The sequence below is a fragment of the Pieris napi genome, chromosome 13, assembly GCF_905475465.1.
Source record: "Pieris napi chromosome 13, ilPieNapi1.2, whole genome shotgun sequence".
Lineage (NCBI taxonomy): Eukaryota > Metazoa > Arthropoda > Insecta > Lepidoptera > Pieridae > Pieris > Pieris napi.
In genome coordinates, this window is record NC_062246.1 from 6,402,607 (window position 1) to 6,422,934 (window position 20,328).

Here is a 20,328-nt window from a genome sequence, read left to right on the forward strand (position 1 = left end):
ATGACATATATTTTTAAGTTTTTGTGGGTGAAAGATAGCTTATTGCTTTATATTTTGCTAGGTTCGCACGCAGAATAAACTACAAATACCAAAAAAAAATAGATATCGATTCTATCTCGTACCGCACCCGAAGATAGTTCAATATGTGTAGTAAGTAGTGATGGGAATAAAACAATATCTCAGTTATCGATTCTAAAAGTTTTATTAATTATGCAAAGTGTTTTTCATTTAAACATGGTAAGCACATTGATGGCTTGCACATTACGCGCAAAAGTATAACAATTCGTTTAGATTTTTTAGAAGCGTCAGTGCTGTTTAACTGCGTGTGCTCCAACGAAAAAGGTTCATCGTTTTCTTTGTAGGTACGTCAAATATTTCATAATCAGAATCACTGTCATTATTAGCCAATGGGGGGCAAATTTGGACATTTTCCAACATTTTTATCGACTTCCCATGTCGATTCTGAACAACACTAAAAAGAGTCACGCAGCGCCCGCGTCGCCCATCCTCACTCTCTTGCGTCTACGAGGCGTATGATTTTACGAGTACCGACATGTCTCCTAACGCAAGGAATTAAAACAATTACAGTACTGTGCGTTAGGGACCTAATCCATTTCTAATTTATTTTTTAATGTCCTTTAATTCAGTTTTAAGTAGGAAGAAAATATATATATTTGTCCTGCTCATCCTTAAAGAACTTTACAAGTTAGATCCTCCCGCAAGGTGTGAAAAGACACGATTATGTTCAACGCACAATACAAAAGTCCTGCAAGAGATCTGATAGATCTCGTAATGCAACGAACGTGTTAAGAGGGGGCAAACGGGCAGGAGGCTCGTCTGATGTTAAGTGATACAGCCGTCCGTGGAGAACGAAATCACTAAATCTACGGTTGAACATTGTAATTATGTAACCTATCTTAATTAAAATATCACTAATCTAAAGGACAAAGAATATGAATAGAAAACAAAAAGTATACATCGAATTATTTATTAAGTTTGATGCCAATGAATTGGACGTGGTCTAGCCGTGAATACAAATAATCTTGGAACATATAATCCAAAGGTATATATTTTAACATAATATCAACCTCAATGAAGGGATGAACAACCCACAAAGGTGAATCCAGGCAGCGCCAGTAATCTATAATTTTTAATGTGATAATTTATATAAAACCAATCATGTGTGTAAAATATAATATATGCAATTTCGCGCTGATTTTGCAACCTTGGTACAAAAACTCAATATAAGTCGGAGGCACAATCGCTATCAGGATTTACAAAGTACCAGCGTTGTGCTTTAGAAAATAACACTTGCATGCATGACCAGAGACTGATCAAGAGTTCTGACCGCTCTAGGCTATTCATCAGAACACGCCCCTACAAACACAAAAGTAAAGCACTTCCCGCATTATACCACCAAAATCATGACATGTGACTACATGCTACCAAGTAGAATACCAAACCATTTGGGGTTCTAGCATAAATAGAATGCTCGGCCTCGGTGTCAGATTTTAATAACTGCGCCAAATGGACGCATTCTTCTGCAAAGGTTTCTCCTAAATCCGTGGCATATAGTTGTTTTTACTGCTTGACTCTCATAAATTTAATGTCGTCTAGTTCATGCAGTTTCCCTAAGAAACCAAACGTTGCGCCCCCCTAGATCGTCGCGCCCTAGGCTGCAGCCTAATTAGCCTAAGGGTTAATCAGGCCCTGTGCATGACCCATTACCGCCTGGAAAGGTCACGTGATCAGGTGCCAGAAAATCGCTTGTACTGTATTTCAATAAATGAAAATCCGATTTTATCTAACATTTCTCTCAGTTGCTTTTCAGGATTCTGGTAAATTAAAAATGCTATATAAATTAAAGGATCAGTGAGATTTTATTAGATACTATAAATAGTCCAAGTAATAATAACTTCAAACGGGTTAACTTAAAAAAATGTTTGCTGTTAAATAGTGTTTGGGAATAGTTCAATTTGTAAGCGACTTGATAGGTACTAATAGACTACAAGCCCATGAACAAAAAATACATGTGAAATGAACCAACGTGAATATCGCTTAGAAGGCTGTTACTACGAGTATATCTCTAAAAAATAACTCTGACAACTATGCCGTCATTTCTGAGCGGTACATGTGAGAGAATGGAATTTGTCAGGTACATTTCAACTTTATGATGCTTCTTTCTAAAAGAAGAAGTTATTGTAATATCGAACATAAATAAAACGTTACAAAATTTATGAAGAGAAGAGGTATATAGAATATAATGTTTGTGTATTTCAATAAAAATTTATATTAATTAATTAATATTTCATTGTTACATTTCAATAATATTGCTAAAGAAACGAATCCAGACATTATTACTTTTTTTCAACATATAAAACGAGTATTTGCACATTAAAGACAAAATCGTTACTAGATTTACTGTAATTGTACTTTTCAGTGTCAACTATCTGCATTTCTTGGGTTAAGTCTATAAAAAAATCGTCACGTAACTCATCGGGGATCTTGAAAGGCACCACAGACATTATTCCATCTGAAAATAATTGTACATTTATTAATTTGCATTTTCCCAAAGACTTAAGGGACCCTTTATATATTATTGAATATTAAATAAATTGTTCTTATCATATATAATATTAAGAATTGATCTATTTTTATTTGAACGTAGAGAGAATCTTAGGACGAATAGCAAGGAACACGTCAAGCAACAACAGGTACCTATGAGAATTCTGCTCATTGATTATTTGTTCGGCCGATTCCATAATATATATATGTTAACGTAAAATTGTAAACACCGTTAGATTGTAATCTATCTCGCGAGATTATAAACTGTCGAAAGATTGTAAACCTCAGCTTACTGCTTACAATTTAACGTATTATTATTCGGTAGATTGTACTACACTAACTTAGTTATCATTCAAACTTCTTTGGTCAATTACAGATTAATTTTACTTTCCCACAATTTCATATAACTACCGAATAATAATACGTTAATTTGTAAGCAGTTCGTTGAGGTTCACAATCTTTCGACAGTTTATAATCTCGCGAGATAGATTACAATCTAACGGTGTTTACAATTTTACGGTGACATATACACAGTAGGTGTAGGCCTGTGAAACTGCGTTTGTTTTAAGTTGGACGGCACACAAAAGTGATCACGACTAAAAGTGTCTGTGTGTCAGTGTGTGTGTCTCTTTTCCCATTCGACGACAAAACCTACCTTTGAAATTCTCAAGATTTTCATACTCGTGAAATATCAATTTGTGTTCCAATTTTATTATAGTAAATCCAGTTTTGTCTAATAATTGTTGCATGTCTTTCAGGGAATCCTGAAAAGAGTATATTTTTAATTAAACGGAATTTTGTGGTAGGTTCCAATTGTAGGTGGAACTCCAGGCTTTTGATATTCTAGAGTTTAAAATACAGGTATTAATCACCCTTTATTTTTACTCCGAATCTTAATCTTACCTTTACAGCTAAAATGAGATAAAGGTTTTATTATGTATATGCTCCGTGGTTATAAAACCCCGTCTATGTCAAGCAGACAGAAAAAACAAATGATCACAAAACACATACATAAATCTACTGTTTTGCTAATAGTTTTTTCATATGGGACAGTGGCTCAATAGCACAGAAAGTTGAATAATGTGCTTCTTTGGCTAATGTAATGAATTAGGAATAAATTAATCCAATCTACCACCATCGCTCCAATATGGCGGACCTCCTAGCAAAAAAGAAATAAAAATAAGCCTTTGCTAGAGTGAATTAAATTATGTTATATATACTTGACTATCATGGTATGGAGATATATATCTTTCAACGTCAGTAACCCATGGCTTCCATTTTTCGGCTTTAGTAAGGGTCCTGTATGCATCGCTTAATGATGCTTTTTCTCCAACCATCGCGAAACAACTGCCTTGGTCCTTAAGGATATCGTATATGTTCTGGAACGCAGTTCTGTAAAATCAACATAAAAATAAATATAGCTAAATTGATGTATCCGCCGAAAAAAATTTATCTTTAATATAAAAATGAATCACAAAATGTGTTGGTAAGCGCATAACTCAACAACGCCTGGACCAATTTGGCCAATTCTTTTTTTACAATGTTCGTTGAAGTTCAAGAATGGTTTTTACAGCGAGAAAAAATCGAATAATTGCCGGAAAAATCATAAAAACAGCCCTTTTCTTTTTCCCATACAATTATTTTCTAACTAAAACGCAGTCAATTTGAGCTTTATTGCCGTTGTATAAAGTTCATATTAAATTACAAGCACTCACTGTTGTCTAAGCAATGTAGGTGTGTTCCTAACGTCAAAGATCATAATGTGGAAACAATGTCACAGTACTTCATTTAAGCAAGAATATGAGTGTTGAGTTGCAAAATGATTATTTTTTATTCACAACGCCCTATCACCAGGGTGACGGTTCTGTTCAGGAGAATTTTTAGTCACGACTATAAAATACGTAGGAAAAAAAACTGCCACATTACAAATCTTTATGACAGGACGAAGTCTGTCGGGTGCGCTAGTTAAATACAATTTTCGAAGGCGTCGAGTCACCGTCATATTGTTCATGAGGTGTGCGATCATAAAATATGTATATGTACAAAACGTACAATGACAAGACAAGCTATTTTTATTAGGTAATTAGGAACAAAATTATACGACTAATACAATTTTTTATATATATTTTGTCGGCGTATTTGTAACCTAAGGGATCGACGAACGTTTGACGAACATTCATCGTTAGAAAACAGAGTGGTTTTATGTTAGAATAAAAATGCCGCATCTATTTAGTTTGAGAACACTAACATTCGACGCATGCGCAATGGCTTGAAAGCGTCGCACAGGCGGCAGTAATTAATTGAAAAAAAAAATAGCTTCAATTTGATATATTATTGCACCCGTGATTTTTTAAAATCTTTATGTAAATTGCGGTGATGTCGACGATATTTTATTTAAATAACAAGTGAACGAACTGTTTTCCCAGAAATCAATTCAAAATAATTTTATTAGAAATACTAGCGGACAAATTTTGATAGGCACCTTGGTAGATATATACTCTCCTAATTATAAATATACATGAAAATTTGTTTTTTAGCAAATAACCGATGAGTGCACTAATCCTGCAGCCGGATCTCGTACTATTAGTGATGTCTAAGAAAATTCTATTTGTTATTAGCATTAATTCACATTTATTTGTACCTATAGTTAATTGGTGTTTAATACTTAAGATATAACATATCACATATCAAATATTACATACCTACTTGAGATAAGATATTACGTAAAAAATAATTTTACTCATATGTAAATATTATGATTATTCATAATTTGTATAATTAAAATAGCATACTATAAAATGCACTTTAGGAAGTAATTAATTTTAACTTGAAAATTAATTAATAATTACTTAGTAATTAAATTAAATTAATTTTCAAGTTAAAATTAATTAATTTATATTGCGTTAATATATACTTAACTTTTATTACTCAAAAATTAACGTAATAAGTTATAATGGAATGAATATTGTGTGTTTCTCGCACACAAGAAAAGAAATAAAGATTATTTCTAAACACTTATTAAATAAATTACCTACCTTATTTTAATATTCTCAAAGCGATATCTTTAAGTGCAATGTCAATCTGTCATAAAATCATTTATGACAACCTAAAAATAGATTTTCGGTTGTCATAATAATGTTTATTTTGTATTAATGATATATCAATATATATATAAATGAAACCCGTTTTCCGTTGTCCCGACATGACATGAAAACGGCTTGACCGATTTGTCTGATTTTTTTTGTTGTGTTTGTAATTGTCAAGAGAAGGTTCTTATAAAATAAAAAAAAAATTGCGCGGAAAATTTGAAAATTTAAGAATACTTAACCACCATACAATTCGAACTTTTTGATGTAACCTTATGGCGTTTGACATAACATTGACAGAATGCGTGCTGCAAATATTGTCAAAGAAAAATGAATATCGTTTAAAATAAATGCTTCGATCGGAGTTATTATATTGATAATATAATAATATGCGAGCCAGAAAAACAAACAAAGAATGTTGTATAACATAAGGCATTAGAATAATAAACACTTTGTTTCTGAAATATTTTTAATTAATTATACCAATTTGAAATCAATATTCATAGTTAAGACAGGACAACGTCTGTCGGGTCCGCTAGTATTAAATAAATTTAACAAAACCCTTAGCGGGTTAATAAACGATGAAGGCCTCAGAGGGTAGGTAGGTTACAAACACGCCCAAAAAATAATAAACGTGTCAAGCACAGAAGGCCGTGTAGCACGTACCATAAATTAAAAATTGTAATTGCGAAGTACTTACTCTTGACGACGACACCAGTGTAAAGCAAAAAAGGAAGTGGCATGGTGGAAACGTTCCCTTAGCTGATCGGGCAGCTCTCCCTCTATGTTAAGGGTAGTGAAATCAATACGTTCCGAAGCATAGTGTTCATTTGCGAATCGTATCATATCTTCACTTATGTCACAGCCCGTCATGGTTTTGCAAGTAGGAATTACTTCTTTGAATATTTTTGATGTCAATCTCCCATCGCCACAGCCAATGTCTAGGATCGTTGAGTCTGTTTTCCAATTGATTATATTCTTATATTTTTCTAGATACTTCAATGCACTAGTATTCTGTAGAGCATTTGATTTATTATACAATTTGACGTTAAGCATTGTTCGTGCGTCCTTTTCGGCAAATTTCTGATAGCGTTTGCGCAGCGGTCAGGTAGTAAGGGTAAGGCTAAGGACTCACGAAGCGGTTTTGTGGTGGCGGAATGGAGTTTTATTTTCAAAACTCACGAAACCGGAGTTTTGTGCGGTTACTCAGCTGTCGCGGTTGCGATTATCGCTCGCAAATTTGGTGGTTACGATCAGTTGACTTCCAGTCTACCGCCATGGACACACACCAGAAATTAGCTGTTGCGTTAAACTTACTTCACAGAAGAATTTAAAAAAAAGGCCTAAAAGGTTTTGGGTGCATCCACTGATTGCGGAAAGATATCGTTATGGATGAGTTAAAGAAGGACGAAGAAAAGTTCTTTAATTATTTTCGAATATCCCTATCCGTAATGTGCGGTCGCCCGCCAACCGATCGCAGAGCGCGCGGCTGCAACCGGCTACCTATGGTTGGTTTTATGCTACAAAGGCTGCGGGCCCGCAACCACGGCGGGCGCGGGTGAAACCCGCTTCGTGAGTCCTTAGCCTTAGATGTTATCGTCAGAATAAAGGTTAATACACATTAACCTGAACAATAAAACGAAATGGGATGATTTACGCATAATACGAAAATGATAAATTTAATTTATACTGTAATGTGTTGTCATGTTGAGCCGATAGGAAAATAAATACAAATTCATAAAGATATCAATGATCAGGTAACTCAAGGTGTTAATAAATAATGTATATAGACCATTATTGCACTTGCGAGGCTTCTGGCAGTGTGAGGGTCCATGGGCGGCGGACAATATCACTCAACCTCAGATGAGCCTCTTGTCCGTTTGCCACCTGTTCTATAAAACAATATCTGCTTGATACAAAATTATCATGTACATAAACATATGTTTACTATAGTAAGCAGATAAATTTTATATGTGTACTTAATAAAAGCGGATGATTATATGTGACACGCGCTTATGATTGCATTATTTTACTAAATATTGTAAATTTTATATATCACGAGGAAAATCCCTGGTATTTGTATATTGTATTGGTATTTGTATTTTTATTTATATGAGGAGGTATTTGTATTATTTAAAATTATAACGTCAGCATCACTAACAGTGAAAATGTTTAGAACTGGCCAGTTAGAAACATTTCTTATGAAAACTTTTTTTGAATATCAATTTTAAAACTCTTTGATAACCTGATGTAGTATATTGCATTCATTTTTGAGAATTGGCGGCAAATCTAAAACTCTTCATACACGTGAAAATGAACCTAACGCGAGAAAATTTCGGTCAATGATTTATTATGACTTTCGTTGTGGGCTTACTGAAGAACAAAGCTATGATAGGCTGCATTTCTTAATGAAGCCCCATCTCGTGCCACTATTTACAGTTGGTTTAACGAGTTTAAGCGTGGACGTCTGAATCTCAATGATGATCCGCGTGAGGGACGTCCTTTAATAGCGACTACTCAAGATAACATCAGTGCTGTGCGACGCATGATAGAGGAAGATGCATTGGTATAAGTCAAATTAAAAAAAAATATTATATTAACATTTAGGCGTCAGGAAGCTTTGTACCAGATGGGTTCCCCATACTTTAACCGACGACCAGAAACACCTTCGCATGGTGGTGGTGTCGCCAAATGTTAGATAAGTTCAACGGCGGTGACTCAAATGCTGTATTTGACATCGTCACAGGTGATGAAAGCTGGATATATTGCTATGAACCTAAAACCAAAAGACAATCAGCTCAGTGAGTGTTTCCTTTCGAGGATCGGCCAACTAAGGTAATGAATGGAAGAAGTCAAGGAAAAAAGATGATTGCCTCCTTCTTTGGTCGGAAAGGTCATTTCGCGACAGTTGTGCTAGAAGATGGAAGGACAGTTACTGCAGACTGGCAACTTTCTACATTAAGCCGTTTTTCATTTTCTAAACACTTTCACCTAGGTAATATGTAATAGTAAAAAAAGACTGGCACCGGTCGTGCCTGCGTAATGCAACTAAGGACGACTAAGATTTATCATTGCAATATGCAAAAGGTAAATATTTAAATGTTGAATTCTATAAGAAAATTGTTTAATAAAATGATTAAAATTTAATTTGTTTTGTTTCGCTAAAAAACGGTGAAGCCGTAAACTTTGGTACACACTGCAGGACTCGCATGATTATTGATTAGTCTTTAAGGTAGTTTTATTTTATTTAGAATTGTATTAGCCAGTATTTTAAATTAAGTTTTATTTAGTATTGGTTTTGTAATTAACCTGCTACATTTTTGCTTGGTTCAATATTTCTATGGGAATCAAACCCACAGGTTCCATTGCTATTTCACCAATTGGTTAAGCTAGACAAATTTGTCATCTGTGTCCTTTTAGAAGTTATTGTAATAACGAACATAATTTTACAAAATAAAAGAAGAGAAGAAGAATATAGAATTTATGTTTGTGTATTTCAATAATTGTATGTATTTTATATTTCAATGTTACATTTCAATTTCAGAACAATTAATATTCCTAAAAAAAGAAATCCATACATTATATTACTTTTTTTCAACATATAAAACGAGTATTTGCATGTTATGGACATTATCATTAGTTGATTTCTTGTAATTGTACTTTTCAGTGTCAATCATATGCATTTCTTGGCTTAAGTCTATAAAAAAATCGTCAAGTAACTCATCCGGGATCTTGAAAGGCATCACAGACATTATTGCACCTGAAAATAATCGTACTTTTATTTATTTTCATTTTCCCAAAGACTAACTAACTTCTACATGTGGTGTCCAATGTACATGTAGAAGTTACTTTTCGGATGTGTGTTTTAGGCGCATTTTATAACATTGAATAAATTGTTCTTATCATAAACAATATTAAGGATTGATCTATTTTTATTTTAACCTAGAGAAAAACTTAGGACAAATAGCAAGGAACGAGTCAAGCAACACGTCAAATTGATATACGGGTCATTAGCATTGTGCTCATAAGGCGGGTCCACACAGCACGAGCAGCCTCGCGAGGCATTTGCCGCGCGAAGCAGCTCGCTCTGTGTTGACTGTTGACCCGCCTCTGCCGAGGCAAGTGTGCGCGCTGTCAGAGTTGTGCTCGTTTCCGTACCTGACACGTTCTTAGTAGATACGCTCATGTTATGAGACGGTGTAGTGAGATTAATAACATGCTCTATTATAAGTTTATTTGTACATTCGTAACTTATGTTTGTTATTTATTTTGCTAATATTTGCTTAAGTCTAAAGTTGATAAAAATGTTCTCGAATTTGTTACAAAACCTACCTTTCAAATTCTCTTGATTTTCGTAGTCGTGAACTATTATCTTGTCTTCTAATTTTTTTATAGTAAATCCAATTTTTCCTAATAATTGTTGCAATTCTTTAAGGGAATCCTGAAAAGAGTATATTTAAATTAAACGCATATTAAACAGAAATTTGTGGTAGGTTCCAATTGTAGGTAAAATTCCGGGCTTTTGATATTCTGGAGTTTCACATTCAGGGACATAGATAACGCAGTGTCATTACTCAAAATCTTAATCTTACCTTAACAGCTTAAAAGAGTTAAAGGTTTTATTATGTATATGTTATATGCGTGCAACCTTCATCCCTGAGATTATAGTCCCCCGTCTATGTCAAGCAGAGAAGAGAACCCACTTGTAACCCACAAACGTAAAAATTTGTAGTGCTAATAGTTTTTTTTTATATGGAACAGTAGCAAAATAGTACTTAAAGTTGAATAGTGTGCAATTCAATTCAATTCAAAAATCATTTATTCACGTAGGTAACACAATGTACACTTGTGATTCGTCATTAAAGAAATATATATTAATGCTTCTAATTTTACATTTACTGCCAGTTCTCAAATCAAGGGCGTAGAACGGAAGAGAAGAACTGGCAATAAACTCTCCGCCACTCTTTTTAATCGCCATGTTTTTTTTTTTTACACAACGTTTGTAAGGAGCTGCAACCATTACACCATGTTTCACATGACATTTTAAGTAATTAATAATAATAACATAAATTAAAAACAAAGACTTGTCCCCTATCAGCAGGAGGCATGGTGAAATAGGAGCACGCACTTACATTCTCGTGGGAACAACACGCAAACACTTAGTCGAAATAATTAACATCATCACCGCATACACGAATTCAAGTACGACCAGTCACCACAAGTAGCACCCGTTCACGAGTATGACGCATGGCCAGCCATCGGCCCCCTCGCCATATTTTAGGGAGAGAGACAACCCGACGCATGGACGCCGCCACAAGCAATGACATTTAAGCGAGCATGACGATCCTTGAAATGTGGACTTGGCTACATAAGAAAATAATAATAATACTGAAATAATTGGATACCACATGGATCACGGTTTGTTCCCACTTTACATTAAAATAGTCGTGGATGTTGACGATCGCCCCAGAGTCTGGAAATGCAGCCGAGAGATTCAGTCGTGTTACCTATAATATATACTGGAGCAACTCATATCCAAGCACTAGGATCGTTTAAATATTCATTTATATTATAATAAGCCTTAGCAAGCAGTTTTACCTTAATGTACGATTTAAATTTATTTATTGACAACGCTTGTATCTCACTAGGGATTTTGTTGAAAAAACGTATACAATTGCCTTGGAAAGAATTACTCGTTTTATGCAGCCTTCTGGTTGGTGCGCTAATTTTGTCTTTATTACGAGTACTATAATTATGGAAGCTACTATTCTTTTTAAAGATATCTATATTTTTCCGCAAATACAAAATATTCTCATAAATGTATTGACTTGCCAGAGTCAAAATATAATAAGTGCTTCTTTGTCTCATGTAATTAATTGGGAATAAATTAATCCAATCAACCACAATCGCAAGAAATAAAAATTAGTCTTTGCTAGAGTGAATTAAATTATGTTATATACTTGACTGTCATGGTATGGAGATATATATCTTTCAAAAGTCAGTAACCCATGGCTTCCATTTTTCGGCTTTAGCAAGGGTCCTGTAGGAATCGCATGATGATACTTTTCCTACGACAATCGCGAAACAACTTCCTTGGTCCTTAAGGATATCGTATATGTTCTGGAACGCAGTTCTGTAAAATCAACATAAAAAATAAGTATAGCTAAATTGATGTATCCGCCGAAAAAGTTTTAATAAATATATACTTTTCGAAGGCTCGAACCGTCACCGTCATATTGTTTATGAGGTGTGCGAACAAAAAAGATAGATGCAAAACATACAATGACAAGACAAGCTATTTCACGCATTATATTAGCTTCACCTGTATGTATGTATGTAACCGACTCCTTCGGACTCGATTTTGACCCACTTTTAACGGACAGATTTAATTCAAACCTGTCAAAGATCGATGACAATGCAATAATCCGAAAAAAAAAATAAAAAAAAATTAACTAAAAAATAAATAATAGTTTAAAAAAACTAAAAAACACGCTTTTAAAGCACATCAAACTAAAAAGTGAAAAATAATTCCTAATTTAGGCTGAAAATGGGGCGCTCTGTGCCATATTTTTCGTCCCACGCTTTTTCACAATAATACCAGTATTTTTTGTTCATTACCACTTATTATTTTTCACTTTTTAGTTTGATGTGCTTTAAAAGCGTGTTTTTTAGTTTTTTTAAACTATTATTTATTTTTATTACGTAATTAGGAACAAAATTATACGAGTAATACAATTTTTTGTATATATTTTGTGGGCATATTTGCAACCTAAGGGATCGACGAACGTTTGACGAACATTCATCGTTCTAAAACAGAGTGGCTTTATGTTAGAATAAAAATGCCGCATCTATTCAGTTTGAGAACACTAACATTCGACCCATGCGCAATGGCTTGAAACTTCGCACAGGCGGCAGTAATTAATTGAAAAAAATAAGCTTCAATTTGATATATAATTAATAAAAGTACTGTTAGCGGACTAACGACGTCACTTTGTTTTTAGGTGTTTCTAGACACACTGCCACTTTATAATAGAATATAGGACTACTAACCAAAACGCCGATTTTTATCAATTGTAGTAATTAACAAATTAACAAGGTAAAAAATAGCGTACAAGTTAATTTAAATCTAATTTTAGTTTAAGCAATAGAAAGGAGAAAAATCTTGTTCCGCTAATTGTTTTGTGCAGTATATTACATATAAGTTTAGAAAAAACCAAGTCATGGGTTAAAAAACGATGATGGTCTTGGAGAGGAGGTAGGTTACCTACACGCCCATAAAATCATAAACGTGTCAGGCACAGAAGGCCGTGTAGCACGTACCATAAATTAAAAATTGTAATTGCGAAGTACTTACTCTTGACGACGACACCAGTTTAAAGCAAAAAAGGAAATGGCATGGTGGAAACGTTCCCTTAGCTGATCGGGCAGCTCTCCCTCTATGTTAAGGGTAGTGAAATCAATACGTTCCGAAGCATAGTGTTCATTTGCGAATCGTATCATATCTTCACTTATGTCACAGCCTGTCATGGTCTTACAAGTAGGAATTATTTCTTTGAATATTTTTGATGACAAACTCCCATCGCCACAACCAATGTCTAGGATCGTTGAGTCTATTTTCCAATTGATTATATTTTTATATTCTTCTAAACACTTCAATGTATTAGTCTTCTGTAGAGCATTTGATTTATTATACAATTTAGCGTTAATCATTGTTCGTGCGTGCTTCTCAGCTAATTTCTGTTAGCGTTTGCGCAGCGGTCAGGTAGTAAGGGTAAGGCTTAGGACTCACGAAGCGGCGGAAGCTCACAAAACCGCAGCCGTCGCGGTTGCGATTATCGCTCGCAAACTTGGCGGTTGATTATCGCAATACGGGTGGTTAAACGCTTAGTTGAGTTCCAGACCGCCATGGACACGCACCAGAAACGAGATGTTGCGTTATACTTACTTCACAGAAGAATTAAAAATAAAGGCCTGAAAGGTTTTGGGTGCATCCACTGATTGTGGAAAGAGATCGTTATGGATTATTTGTTACTCTTATTAATGAGTTAAAGAAGGATGAAGATTTTCGAATGTCCGTATCCGTTAAGTCGCCCGCCATTCGATCGCAGAGTGCGCGGGTGCAACCCGCCATCTGTGGTTGGTTTTATTCTACAAAGGCTGCGGGCGCAATCGCGGCGGGCGCGGGTAAAAACCGCTTCGTGATTCCTTAGCCTTAGATGTTATCGTAAGAATAAAGACAAATTCATATTAACCTGAACATTAAAACGAAATGGGATGATTTATGCATGATGCGAAAATTATAAATTAATTTATACTTTAACGTGTTGTGTACTATTGAGCCGGTAGGAAAAGAAATAGAAATTCATAAAGATATGAATCAGGTAAATCAAAGTGTTCAACAATGATGAATTTGATTAGAGATTTAAGACCTAAAGCGACACGTCAGCATGATTCAAGAAATATTTTTGTTCATCCAGATTTAAGAACATGTGACCAAGTTTTCGTTAGAGTTAATACGGTTAGGACGTCTTTACAACCCCCTTATGAAGGCCCTTACAGAGTCATTTTAATTCAAATGTCTAAAAGAAAAGCGCGAATATCAGTAGATAGGTTAAAACCAGCATACATTCTTTTCTTATATAATTACAAAAAATATAAGAAAAGAAGAGGTATATAGAATATATTATGTTTATATATTTAATAATTGTATTTTATATTTCAATGTTACAATGTAATGTTCAATTTAAGAATAATTAATATTGCTAAAAAACCGAATCTAGACTGTATATTTTTTTTTCAACATATAAAACGAGTATTTGCACAATATAGTCTAGTCGACAAGTTGAAAATGGAACAAAATAGAGATACTGCTCTTAAAATTATGTGCGATAGCTCATTGGATCCGGAATGACGTCTAGAAAAATGTGCTAAAAGCGTGTATTAGCACATAAAAAATTGCAAAAGTTATAGACAATTAAAGATGAAAAAAAATGGCATTTAGTTTTTTGTCAATATTTAATAAACTATTAATATTTAAGAAATTTCAAATAAAAAATTTAACACAACTTTATTACATTAAAAATTTTATGTTTTTTAAAAAAAATTTGTTTCCTTAATAACAATTTTACACGCTTTTAGCACATTTTTCTAGACGTCATTCCGGATCCAATGAGCTATCGCACATAATTTTAAGAGCAGTATCTCTATTTTGTTCCATTTTCAACTTGTCGACTAGACTAATATAGACAAAATCGTTCGTCGATAATTTGTAATTATACTTTTTAGTGTCAATCCTCTGTATTTCTAGGCTTAGGTCCATAAAAAAATCGTCATAAAACTCATCCGGGATCTTGAAAGGCACCACAGACATTATTGCACCTGAAAATAATGGTATATTTATTTGAATTTTCCTAAAGACTAATAGGGGGAAAGTAACTTGAATATACACCCTTTTGGGATGCGTGTTTTAGGCGCACTTTATAACTGAATAAATTGTTCTTATCATAAATAATATTAAGGATTGATCTAACTTTATGAACTGAGCGAGAAACTTAGGAAAAATTATAGACTTAACTTTGTGTTAAGCTTGGCCGCACACAAAAGTGATCAGCACTAAAAACATCTGTCTACCATACCGTGTCGCACTATAACATTCCATCATATTTCATAGGATTTTTTGCAAAATATCCACGCAGAATAATATTTATACAGAGACGACACGCAGATGAATCGAACATATGTCACCGTAAAATTGTAAACACCGTTAGATTGTAATCTATCTCGCGAGATTATAAACTGTCGAAAGATTGTGAACCTCAACGAACTGCTTACAATTTAACGTATTATTATTCGGTCGTTATATGAAATTGTTGGAAAGTAAAATTAATCTGTAATTGACCAAAGAAGTTTGAATGATAACTAAGTTAGTGTAGTACAATCTACCGAATAATAATACGTTAAATTGTAAGCAGTAAGCTGAGGTTCACAATCTTTCGACAGTTTATAATCTCGCGAGAAAGATTACAGTCTAACGGTGTTTACAATTTTACGTTAACATATATATCCAGAAACTACTGAAATACTAAATGCGTAAATACTAAACTCCAGTACCCATGTCACATGACATAAAGTTGAATAATGCGCTTTGTCTAATGTAATTGGGAATAAATTAACTTAATCAATCGCCCCAACGGTTGGCGGGCCTACAAAAATAATAATAATATATTTATTATTATTATAATAATTATTTCATTAATAACTTTTATTAAGAAATAATAACTAGCGTTTGCTAGAGTGAATTGACTGACTGTCATGGTATGGAGATGTATATTTTTCAACGTCAAAAACCCATGGCATCCATTTTTCGGCTTTAGCAAGAGTCCTGTAGGAATCGCATGATGATACTTTTCCTACGACAATCGCGAAACAACTTCCTTGGTCCTTAAGGATATCGTATATGTTCTGGAACGCAGTTCTGTAAAACCAAACATGATGTATGCGATAAATAAGTTTTAATAAATTAGTACGGAACCATTAAAACAATACCTACGACCGGGACGTAAACATTATCGCTAAGTGCACTTGTGTTCAAATCATAACAAATTTAATTTAATAGGATACGACTGTTTACTTTTTAGATGTTCAGAAGTGTCGTGTGAATATTTAAATAAATCTCAACTATACCTAATGTGTGCCGTATAGCCTATGACAAATGTATGTTTGATTAAATTGGGTTATCTCACGTTATTATTGTTTTAATAAGCTGCAGCATAAATGTAAATTTCTGGATTCTCTTAAGAAAGCTAAAGTTATTCCTATCTATAAATCACGCCCTAAAACCGACCCCAGCGGCCAGTAATTACAGACCAATATCCATTCTATCTTCAATATCAAAAAATATTAGAAAAAAATATTTATTCACGACTTCACTTATTTTTAAACGCCAGTATGGCTTTAGATTAAAATAATAATCACTCACTTTATCAACTACAGCCGATATCGTTAGTTATATAAACCAAAATATTGACTCTAAAAAAATGTCGCTGTCTTTTTTGATTAAAAAGCATTTGACACTGTAGGCCACAACTTATTGCTTAAAAAATTGGAACGCAAAATAAACGCATAATAAGAACGAGGAATAAAAGATTGTGCACTAAAATTCTTCAAATCGTATCTATCTAGCAGAACCCAGATAGTAAAATTAGGTAATGCTCAAAGATCAGAAATACCAATAACATGCGGCGTCCCACAAGGATATATATTAGGTTCATTGTTATTTTTAATCTATATTAACAACATTCACGAACTCGGTTTACACGGCCGAATCACTCTCTACGCTGATGAAACCCTATTTCATTTTGGTTCAAATAACCAGACTATGGTTACTCAAGCTCAATCAGACCTAAATGCTCTATCATCTTGATTTCAAGAAAATATAACAATTAATCTTTCAAAAACATCTTATGTAATATTCAAAGCAACAAATAAACTCATTCCTATCTTTCAATCGCTAAAAGTTCAAGATTTTTTAATCACTATAATAGTTAAAATGGGAGAAATATCTGGGTCTTAGAATAGATACATGGAACTTTCATATATCACACATAATTACCAAACTAAAATCACTTATAATTCGATTTTGGTCAACATCAAAATGCAACTCGCAATCTGTACGTCATTTAATTTATAATTGTTTAGTCAAGCTACATTTCATATTGAAATATGGGGTACAGCATGCAAAAACAAAATTTCTAACATGCAAGCATTACAAAATAAATTAATAAAACTAATTTAGATACAATTTTTTAACACAGACTAATATAATCTACCAAGAAACCAAAAATATGACTATTAAGCAACTATATTATGTTTATAGCACCTGTATCTTAATTTACTAAAAAACATAACTCTCTCCATAGTAACTTATAATTAAAAAAAAACAAACACACCACTACACGCAATACTCGTCGAGCGAGTTTGCTTATTTTGCCGAAGCCGCGTACAAATTATTTGAAGAAGTCTATTAAGTATGAGGGTGTACAATTATTTAATCAATATCCGTCAAAAATTCGTAATATTAGCTCATTTGACCAAAATGACCTCTACAGATGACTAATGCAATGAAGTATCTAGAAGAATATAACCAATTGGAAAATAGACTCAACGATCCTAGACATTGGTTGTGGCGATGGGAGTTTGACATCAAAAATATTCAAAGAATTAATTCCTTCTTGCAAGACGAAGATAACAGGCAGTGACATAAGTGAAGATATGATACGATTAACAAATGAACACTATGCTTCGGAAAGTGTTAATTTCACTACCCTTAACATAGAGGGAGACTTGCCCGATCAGCCCTGCGATTCTGTAACTCAACTCGCAGGGCAGCTAAGGGAATGATTCCGCCATGCCATTTCCTTTTATGTTTTAATCTGGTGTCCTCGTCAAGTGTAAGTTACATCGCAATTATAATTTTTAATGTATGGTACGTGCTACACAACATCTATACAGCCTGTTTTAAACCTAATCACATTTATTTTTTTATTTAAAGGATATCAGTGCCAATATGCATATTACAATAAAAGGAAGGAAGTATCTTTAATACTAGGTACTATTAGAAAGATATTTCCCTTCTTTTCGCACAACAGCGTAACATATAACGACTACGTCTCTTGTAAAAATTATCAATGGGAAATATCCATTGTATTATTACTACATACAATGTGATGTTTTTTGTAACAACAAAAAACATTATTGTGGCCAAACGACTTAACAGATTTAATTCAAATTTTGAAAAATGTTTAATATCGTTGATCTCTTTTGCGTTATGAGTTATCGTTTTAATGTGACTACCTATAAAACACCTTGTATTTTGTAATATTAGGTTACTAATAAATATTATTTTATTACTAAAAAAGTTCAATGCTTACATGTCAATAGTGTATACTCGTTGCATAAATGGGTAGTTTACCGTGAAAACGTTCGTTATAAATCAACTTCGTAATATCAATTAAAGTCCTTGGTAATGTTATATGAACGTATCCTGCTGACCGCGCCGGTAAAGTGCGTCGGCGGTTATAGAGCGATGTTCACATCTAATTTGTTTTTTATTGCTTTTTATTTTCGTTATCCTGTTTTAGTTTTGTTATCATACTTATCCTATTAAAATGAGCAAGAAAGTAAATAACAACCGTGCTCGTGAAATGATTATTAAAGTGGACAATTATTTCGTTAATAAGAAAGAGGACTCTAAGTTATTGATTCAAAATATAAACCGTGCCCTAAAAATGCTTCGGACACTAAACAAAACAACTTGTGACCGACATTTGAATATTATTGGAACGAAGTTCCTTATCGCGCGTTGTGAAAGGGGGCTAGACGGAATAAATTCTTACGAAAAGTTGTCACGACACTTTTTTGCTATTTGCTATTGTAATACACTCGTCCGATCACCGAAGTTAAGCAACGTCGGGCGAGGTCAGTACTTGGATGGGTGACCGCCTGAGAACACCTCCTCCTGTTTTTTTTTTTTCGTCGTAAGATTGGTGTCGAGAAAATCTATCATACTGTTATGATACCAATCAACATACAAATTAATCGAAAGGAATTTCGTTCCATTCGGGTGTCCCTTGACACCTCTAAAGTTTTTTGTTGTAATTTTTTGCGGTGGATGACGTCACGCAGCTGTTATTGTGACAAGGTTCCATCGCAATATCAACGGGCGGGGCTAGTAACAGCAGAGATGGCCTAGTGGCTTCTCTCACGGTCCAAAGGTGCGAATCAACAAAAATGGAAATATGACGTCAGTATTGCTGACGTCATTATTTCCAACAATTTATCGGTAGGTCCTGTTTTTGTTATAATTCAGATCGTGCTTTCGATACATCGCTCAGGTTTTCGTTGTTGCCTTGTCAACAATCGGTCCCTGTCTCTATCCTCTTCTGCCTCCTCCGTCCTTCCTGTCGCTAGACGACGATATTCCTATCGTTCATTATTAGTTACCTACCCCTTCACTTTCTACCTCCCTTTCTCCACGCGTATCTTCCTGCACCATTATTTAGGTGCTACCTTCTTCCTTCATTCCTTGTTCGTTGTCCCTACTCGCTCCATCATATAAATAATCAACCTATTTCCTATATTCCAATAGATTTATTTTAATATTTTCTTAATTGCGATGTACTTACTCTTGACGAGGACACCAGTTTAAAGCAAAAAAGGAAATAGCATGGTGAAAACTTTCCCTTAGCTCATCGGGCAGCTCTCCCTCTATGTTAAGGGTAGTGAAATCAATACGTTCCGAAGCATAGTGTTCATTTGCGAATCGTATCATATCTTCACTTATGTCACAGCCTGTCATGGTCTTCGTCGGAATGAACTCTTTGAATATTTTGGATGTCAAACTCCCATCGCCACAACCAATGTCTAGGATCGTTGAGTCTATTTTCCAATTGATTATATTCTTATATTCTTCTAGATACTTCATAGCATGAGTCTTCGTCATACCATTTGATTTACTATACAATTTGACGTTAAACATTGTTCGTGCGTGCTTTTCGGCTAATTTCTGATAGCGTTTGCGCGATGGTTAGGTAGTATTGGTTAGATGTTATCGTTAGAATAAAGGCGAATTCACATTAATCTGAACATTAAAACGGAATGGAATAATTAATACATAATA

The 20,328-nt window shown here is 34.0% G+C and overlaps 1 protein-coding gene across 10 annotated transcripts in view; it reads right to left on the minus strand.

Annotated features, from left to right (window-relative positions):
* Positions 1-20,328, minus strand: part of LOC125055331 (juvenile hormone acid O-methyltransferase-like) — a 31,393-nt gene that overhangs the window by 3,959 nt on the left and 7,106 nt on the right. The window contains exons 1-4 of one of the 10 annotated variants that reach the window (XR_007117850.1): positions 13,006-13,399; positions 11,612-11,784; positions 3,221-3,329; positions 2,272-2,533 (exon numbers count right to left, since the gene is read on the minus strand). Coding sequence is in view for 8 of the 10 variants with exons in the window: in XM_047657761.1 (XP_047513717.1) it covers positions 2,358-2,533; positions 3,221-3,329; positions 3,786-3,957; positions 6,352-6,707 (813 nt within the window). In the remaining 2 variants the exon portion in view is untranslated. Of the gene's footprint in view, positions 1-2,271; positions 2,534-3,220; positions 3,330-3,785; positions 3,958-6,351; positions 6,754-9,072; positions 9,412-9,983; positions 10,093-11,611; positions 11,785-13,005; positions 13,401-19,834; positions 20,229-20,328 lie in introns of those variants that run through there. The other 9 variants (XM_047657761.1, XM_047657756.1, XR_007117849.1 and 6 more) reach the window with 9 other exon arrangements.